At 41.3% G+C, this 8,394-nt stretch overlaps 1 protein-coding gene across 1 annotated transcript; it reads left to right on the top strand.

Annotated features, from left to right (window-relative positions):
- Positions 1-959: 959 nt before the first annotated feature.
- LOC310789376 (trypsin-like) lies at positions 960-5,686 on the top strand. Its single transcript, XM_083651011.1, has 5 exons — positions 960-1,101; positions 1,285-1,447; positions 3,685-3,965; positions 4,197-4,351; positions 5,018-5,686. The coding sequence occupies exons 1-5, from the start codon at positions 1,059-1,061 to the stop codon at positions 5,162-5,164; spliced, it is 789 nt and encodes a 262-aa protein (XP_083507137.1). The 5' UTR covers positions 960-1,058; the 3' UTR covers positions 5,165-5,686.
- Positions 5,687-8,394: the final 2,708 nt, after the last annotated feature.

Here is an 8,394-nt window from a genome sequence, read left to right as displayed (position 1 = left end):
TATATAGTAGGCATCTCGCACGCTCGATTCCTAGACTCACCCTGCACCTCACAAAGCTGGCCCTGCAGCTCAGATACGCAGCTTAGCCGCTGCGTGGCCTCGCCCTCTCTGCTCCTTGATGACATACTTCAGGGATGCTGGATCACCTGTCCTGGAGCTGGCAACATACAGCTGTCCATGCTGAAGACGGGGGTCTGAACCCAGGCTCCCACTTCTTTCAGTGTCTGCCCCTGGGACTTGATGTTGCTCTTATGACATCACTGATGACATGATCAGTGGGACTGTTATGACATCACTGATGATGTCACCATTGCTTTTATGACATCACTGATGATGATGTCACAATGCCTCTGACATCACTGATGTCACAATTTATGACATTGCTGATGACAACATCACGGGGACTGAAATACCTGTTATCAAATTATACACCTTAGTTATTCTTTCTTAATGGTTTTGTGGCTAACTCCATGGTAGCTTATGTTGTGTGAAGCACATTGTGTTACATAGATAAAGTTTTGCTTGCTTGCAACAATATAATCCTATATTTTTTTTCTTTTTTTTCTTTTTTCTATTAAATAGATGGGTATAAGGGACATGCAACAATATAATCAAATGTATATTAGCATGTCAATAAACTATGTATGTCCGGCCCTTCATGTGATTCTCATTTCCCAATGTTGTGGCCCTTAGTGAAGGTTGACTGACAACTGCCTTAGCTCTTCAAGTTTGATATGATCCCAGCATCTTCAATCTATAGCTTTAAAAATACGCCCCTTACAGCCTTTGAAAGACAGTAATGTCAGCCACTGCTGTACTCAACCAGACAGCCCTGTAGGCTCCGCCCACTGGCCATCAGCACAAGGAAACCGGCCAATGGGAGCCAGCCAGCAGAGAAGGCTGGGTCATCACAGTCTTATTAAAGCCAGTGACAGGCTCCAAGGTGTCACTCTTTGATCTGAAGACCTTGGAGACAGAGCAGATCAGAGCACCAAATACATTGAAAATAGAGGCTGAGGACACACTATACTATAGTCCTAACCAGACAGACAGAAGGCATGAAGCATCTCCTCCTTCTTCTGGCACTCTTTGGATGGGCAGGTACGCTACACAAATTTATATCAGCATTAATTAAGTCTGATGATGCAAGAGTTGAAACAGGGCATCTAATGGTGTCCACAGGTCTCACATGTAGCTATGTCTAACTGGATGTCAACGATACAGGAATGACGTGTCAACTTCTGTGTCTGTTCCATGTGTTCACTTTTCATTACAATAATACAGTTGCCCTGGAGGACGAGAACAAGATTGTTGGAGGTCATGAGTGCCCGAAGCACTCAAAGCCCTGGCAAGCAGTTCTCTTCAATGGGCCATTCATGACCCTTACCTGTGGAGGGACTCTTCTGTCTAGTGAGTGGGTGCTGTCTGCTGCACACTGCGAACAAGAGTAAGGATATTTTGTCACTAACCACTGCTGCAGATTGTTTGAAACAGTTTAGCTGTATTTTTTTTTTTTTTTACTGCATTTGAAAACATATATTTGACTGTAATTCATGACTGGTTGTGAGTTCCTTGAAACTATAGTTATTTAGGGTGGGAAGTGCGAAGGAAACTTCTCCGATCACTTCTCAGTTCTCAGATGAACATCATGGTCTCTATAATGCGTTTTTTAATTCTTCCAGGTCATTTCTAGTCAGGCTGGGAATGCACATCTCTATAATGCGTTTTTTAATTCTTCCAGGTCATTTCTAGTCGGGCTGGGAATGCACATCTCTATAATGCGTTTTTTAATTCTTCCAGGTCATTTCTAGTCGGGCTGGGAATGCACATCTCTATAATGCGTTTTTTTATTCTTCCAGGTCATTTCTAGTCAGGCTGGGAATGCACATCTCTATAATGCATTTTTTAATTCTTCCAGGTCATTTCTAGTCGGGCTGGGAATGCACATCTCTATAATGCGTTTTTTAATTCTTCCAGGTCATTTCTAGTCGGGCTGGGAATGCACATCTCTATAATGCGTTTTTTTATTCTTCCAGGTCATTTCTAGTCGGGCTGGGAATGCACATCTCTATAATGCGTTTTTTAATTCTTCCAGGTCATTTCTAGTCGGGCTGGGAATGCACATCTCTATAATGCGTTTTTTTATTCTTCCAGGTCATTTCTAGTCGGGCTGGGAATGCACATCTCTATAATGTGTTTTTTAATTCTTCCAGGTCATTTCTAGTCGGGCTGGGAATGCACATCTCTATAAAGTGTTTTTTAATTCTTCCAGGTCATTTCTAGTCGGGCTGGGAATGCACATCTCTATAATGCGTTTTTTTATTCTTCCAGGTCATTTCTAGTCAGGCTGGGAATGCACATCTCTATAATGCATTTTTTAATTCTTCCAGGTCATTTCTAGTCGGGCTGGGAATGCACATCTCTATAATGCGTTTTTTAATTCTTCCAGGTCATTTCTAGTCGGGCTGGGAATGCACATCTCTATAATGCGTTTTTTAATTCTTCCAGGTCATTTCTAGTCGGGCTGGGAATGCACATCTCTATAATGCGTTTTTTAATTCTTCCAGGTCATTTCTAGTCGGGCTGGGAATGCACATCTCTATAATGCGTTTTTTAATTCTTCCAGGTCATTTCTAGTCGGGCTGGGAATGCACATCTCTATAATGCGTTTTTTAATTCTTCCAGGTCATTTCTAGTCGGGCTGGGAATGCACATCTCTATAATGCGTTTTTTAATTCTTCCAGGTCATTTCTAGTCGGGCTGGGAATGCACATCTCTATAATGCGTTTTTTAATTCTTCCAGGTCATTTCTAGTCGGGCTGGGAATGCACATCTCTATAATGCGTTTTTTAATTCTTCCAGGTCATTTCTAGTCGGGCTGGGAATGCACATCTCTATGATGTGTTTTTTATTCTTCCAGGTCATTTCTAGTCAGGCTGGGAATGCACATCTCTATAATGCGTTTTTTAATTCTTCCAGGTCATTTCTAGTCGGGCTGGGAATGCACATCTCTATAATGCGTTTTTTATTCTTCCAGGTCATTTCTAGTCAGGCTGGGAATGCACATCTCTATAATGCGTTTTTTAATTCTTCCAGGTCATTTCTAGTCGGGCTGGGAATGCACATCTCTATGATGTGTTTTTTATTCTTCCAGGTAATTTCTAGTCAGGCTGGGAATGCACATCTCTATAATGCGTTTTTTAATTCTTCCAGGTCATTTCTAGTCGGGCTGGGAATGCACATCTCTATAATGCGTTTTTTAATTCTTCCAGGTCATTTCTAGTCGGGCTGGGAATGCACATCTCTATAATGCGTTTTTTATTCTTCCAGGTCATTTCTAGTCGGGCTGGGAATGCACATCTCTATAATGCGTTTTTTTATTCTTCCAGGTCATTTCTAGTCGGGCTGGGAATGCACATCTCTATAATGCCTTTTTTAATTCTTCCAGGTCATTTCTAGTCGGGCTGGGAATGCACATCTCTATAATGCGTTTTTTAATTCTTCCAGGTCATTTCTAGTCGGGCTGGGAATGCACATCTCTATAATGCATTTTTTAATTCTTCCAGGTCATTTCTAGTCGGGCTGGGAATGCACATCTCTATAATGCCTTTTTTTATTCTTCCAGGTCATTTCTAGTCGGGCTGGGAATGCACATTTCTATAATGTGTTTTTTAATTCTTCCAGGTCATTTCTAGTCGGGCTGGGAATGCACAGCCTACGGCATCTTGAGGGACCCGAACAGCTCATTGAGTCCAGCCAGGTTATCTCCCACCCAGACTACAGCAACTCCTATAGCGAAAACAACACCGAGAGCCCAATGGACAACGACATTATGCTGATCAAGCTGAGCCGGCCGGCCATTCTGAGTGACGATGTGAGCCCTGCCATGCTCCCCACAAACTGCGCCGCTGAGGGGGTGTCGTGCAGTGTCTCTGGATGGGGGAACACTCACGCAGGGCTTGACAGTAAAGTCCTTTTGTATTGTTTCAAAAAGCCAACAGTTGTACTTGTCCTACAAGGTATATTAGAGAGGCAAAGTCATGCCCCTTTACGGGTTAGGCTACGAATGAAGGGCTTTTTCTCCTGTGATCTAACCTTCACAGTATGAACTGCTGACTATTAGCATGCTGTACTTAATGGCATCAAATTGATCAAAACAATTCCTTTATGTGTGCTTATTGTCTTTATTCCGGCAGGTCGAGTAGGTCCCTTCCCTGATGAGTTGCAGTGCGTGCGTGTCCCCATCCTGAGTGACGAGGAATGCATCGAGGCCTATAATGGCGACGGTCCCTTGTTTAGCACGAACATGGTCTGTGCTGGCTTCATAGAGGGAGGAAAAGACTCCTGTCAGGTGATTTCAAGCTCACAGCCACAACACACACACACCCACACACACACACCCACACACACCCACACACACCCACACACACACACACACACACACACACAGCTACTTCTTCAAAGATGTGAATATATATATATATATATATACATACTGTATATATATATAGTATATATATATACTGTATATATACAGTATATATATATATATATATATATATATATATATATATATATATATATATATATATATATATATATATATATATATATATATATATATATATATATAACCTGTATTTATACAGGGGGAGTCTCACTGAGATCAGTGCTCTCTTTTTCAGGAGTGCCCTGTTCACATTTACACACACATTCACACCTGGAAGCTGACCAGTACAACCACAGTCTGATCTGCTGGCCACTGAGCAGCTCCACTGGAGCAGTTGGGGTTAAGGGCCTTGCTCAAGGGCACCACAGTGGTGGTAACGAGGGAGGGGCAAGCGTTGCCTTTTCACTTTCCCCACCCAGATTTATCCTGCCGGTCCCGGGGATTGAACCGACGACCTTTCGGTCACAAGCTCGCTTCTCTAACTGTTGGACCACCAGATATGCCCAAATATGAAGGCCCCACCAAATAACCTCCCTCTCCCTCTCTCTCTCTCTCTCTCTCCTTCAGGGTGACTCTGGGGGTCCCATGGTCTGTGACAATAAGATCCAGGGTGTGGTGTCTTGGGGGTTTGGCTGTGCTCAGGAAGGCCAGCCGGGGGTCTACACAAAAGTGTGCAATTACATCGACTGGATCAAGAACATCACATGTGGCTGACGAGCAGCACAGACTAAGGAAGTTATGTTAGCATACATCAAATCTGCGTTTAACTGTGTGATTTGCTGTGTGCAGTGTGACTCTCTCACGGTGTCATTAAAGCATTAGCACGCATTAATTTGAAAATCCACTTTCCTTCAGGGCCATAATTCACAGCTCCCTGTATTCACCTTATTCAGAAGAGACCATCTGGCTTGAGAGACTAACAGGAAGTGTAAATACAATCGGAGGTTCCGATTGTATTTACACTTCCTGTACACTCATAAACCTATTCTGACTCATAATGTGAGTCAAACTAGGTTTGACCAGGTGAGTCAGACTAGTTTGAGCAGGTAAAACAGCCGGGGTTTTGAACAGGAAGTTGCGATACAATGGGTCAAGTGGGCGTGGCTGCATAAGGTGAATAAAGAAGGTGAAAACTGAAAGTCTATATCCTGTGTGAAAACAAAAGCTCTGATCTTTCTTTATGTAAAGTTGAATTGCCTCTGTGTATGAAATCTATACAAATAAACGTTGCTTTGCCTTGCCTTTAGCTCCCTCTCCTGATTTAATAGTGATTGCTTAGAATCTATCTACATGTACTGTATATATAAAGAGGCTTACAGTGTGTCCCTGCATCACTCCTATATACGTATGCACATCAAAGACGCAGACTCATTGTTCCTATTAAAGTAGGGGGTGGCTGAGCAAAATAAAGAGCCAAAATGGTTCTGATTATTGCCAAGAGCACATGTAAGGGATTCATGCACAGTGTTGAGACATTGATATGAAAAGCAATGCTATGGTTCACACATATTGCTGACAGCGCACATAATAAGAATATATATACGGTATATATTATATTTACACACAATGGGTGAGACAGCTATGAAAAGCAGCTGTCTCACCATCATCACTGTTTGAAACAACAAGGATAAAGATGTTTTAAACAAAAATAATAGTATAGCTATATATATATATATATATATATATATATATATAATGTATGTGGGCTGTGGCAGGGGAGCGTCCTCGGGACCAAACGATGTAAATCCAAACGATAAATAATCAGCATCATACTTCCTCCTAGCCATGTGTTATGGCTAACTATTTTCTGTTAGCAGCAGACGCTGCCTCCTCTCTCATAGGTACTAAATAACATCTGATTTTGCTCCACCATGGCATGCATACTGTAGTTAGCTACCAGAGCAATGGCTGTATATATTACCAACCAGAGAACCTGGTAAAATATTTTCTCTCAGCTATCATTTTGTCATGAAATGTGAATGCACATACATACAGTAGATTTGGTCATTTGTTTGTTGAGATAAACCTATGTGAAAATGTGTTCTTAAAATCTACAGTACCTGTAATTGTTTACACTAAAAGAAACTGAAAAAGTTGGGGGTGTTGTTATTTATAGGTTAATATATGCATTGATTTTCTTTGTCTGGCCATGTCACGGCATGCCCGTGAACTAAAATGAGTTTGACATGACACCCCTGGTCTACAGTGATGGTCAAGACAGTGTTTCCAGCAAAACTGTCTAGACTCTATGCAGAATTCTGCTGGAAATACTGAATGCTTATATGTTTGGTGATGCAAAACGTCCTAAATTTAAAGATATTGAATATCGGCACAAAGTATCGAGTATCTGCAGCTTCAATACAAAAATACATATCAGTATCAGCCTCCAGAAACCCATATTGGTCAAACCCCAGACCATGTATAGGCTATTGTAGTACTTATGACCACTATAGTACTTACGTAATAAACTCAAGTTAGACCAGTAAGATTCGGATACGGGAGCATTAGGGTAAATAATGAGACTAAACAAGAATGTAAGATGTCTTATAGAATTGCCGGCTTGTATTGAAAAATAGGAATGGTAGTAGTAGAATAGAAGTAGAAATATAGTGGTACCATACAAACACAAAGTGAGCTCAAAATAAAATATGAAATCACTGTGTGAAATGTTCAAATCACAATTAAATTCAATTAGGCAAAAACCTTGAAATATCAGTTCAAATTAATTAACCTTGTAATTTTGAGGGCACTGTGCCTTTAAAATCCTAGGTTAAATCCTACGGGTGCACCCTGGGTTAAGTATCTGTTTCAATACCGTAAGTATCTGTACCTATGATGTAACCACTAGTCACAAAATGCAAATGTACAGTCACAGTCAATACAATGAAGAAATCAAACATGAAAAATAATAAACTTGTATTCACAGTACAAAGTAAACCCCAATCAGTAAACCCACCATGAACCCCAGGTGAATGGAATGTGGATTACGTTCCCCGAGAGTCCAACTACACCGAGGTATAGTACAGGTGTAAGTGAAACTGAGAGTCCAACTACACCGCAAGGTATAGTATGAGTGGAGTGTAAGTGAGTTGTGTAAAGTTCTGTCCTACCACGCTGATAGAACCATAGCCTTGAGGTAGAGTGGAGCTCCAAGGGGGAAAAAAGGTCAGTCTTCGCATGCAATCTTCTGGCTCAGTGGCTCGCCATCCTTGGTAGTCCTAGACTCTGGCCTCATCAAAAAACCTGACCTGTTTGGTGTACAAACCGGACCATTTAAAACACTATAAATAACGCAGTGTTTACAGTAACCATTCATAGCTTAACAGTTTACAACTGTAACAATTTATAGCATAAAGGTTTACAACTGTGCATGTTATACAACTTGAAACAATTATCCTTCAATATGAAAATAAAGTGATAAACATGAATATGAAAATAAAATGCATCTGAATAAAGTGCTGTTTCTCACCAAGTGTGTTCAATGTCCATGCGCTCCTCTAACCACCAGGAAGTGTGCAGCACAGGCAGAGTGCAGCTAGAATTGGAAAATGTGATATTATTGCCATTTGCCTAAATGTCTAGAAACTGTTGTGTTCTGTGCACAGTGCTACATTAATCAAGGATGGATATTAACAACCATGTTACAGGTAATGTTGCTATCAGTTAGCCTGTAATTTGGCTCAGATAAAAGCATAGCTACACAGTTAGCCTAGGTAATGCTAGCGGTTAGCCTGTAGTGGCTCAGATAAACAGCATAGCTGCACAGTTAGCCTAGGTAATGCTAGCGGTTAGCCTGTAGTGGCTCAGGTAACAACATGCTAGCATAGCTAGCTCATCACACTTAATAGCTATAGTTTGTAGCACTCCCCAGAGTTCTGCTGACAAACTCTCAACTCTTTAGCAGCTTGGGCGAAGGAGCAAGGTGTTTATGCTGTTTAGTTCTG

This window comes from Poromitra crassiceps, assembly GCF_964638095.1.
Source record: "Poromitra crassiceps genome assembly, chromosome: 14".
NCBI classification, from domain to species: domain Eukaryota; kingdom Metazoa; phylum Chordata; class Actinopteri; order Beryciformes; family Melamphaidae; genus Poromitra; species Poromitra crassiceps.
This window is presented reverse-complemented; position numbering and strand designations above follow the sequence as displayed.

Excerpts from the sequence above, each read along its gene's own strand:
- LOC310789376 (XM_083651011.1), top strand. The coding sequence starts at position 1,059 with ATGAAGCATCTCCTCCTTCTTCTGGCACTCTTTGGATGGGCAG. Across the intron at positions 3,966-4,196 it reads CACTCACGCAGGGCTTGACA|GTCGAGTAGGTCCCTTCCCT; the intron begins GTAAAGTCCTTT and ends TTATTCCGGCAG. Across the intron at positions 4,352-5,017 it reads GAGGAAAAGACTCCTGTCAG|GGTGACTCTGGGGGTCCCAT; the intron begins GTGATTTCAAGC and ends TCTCTCCTTCAG.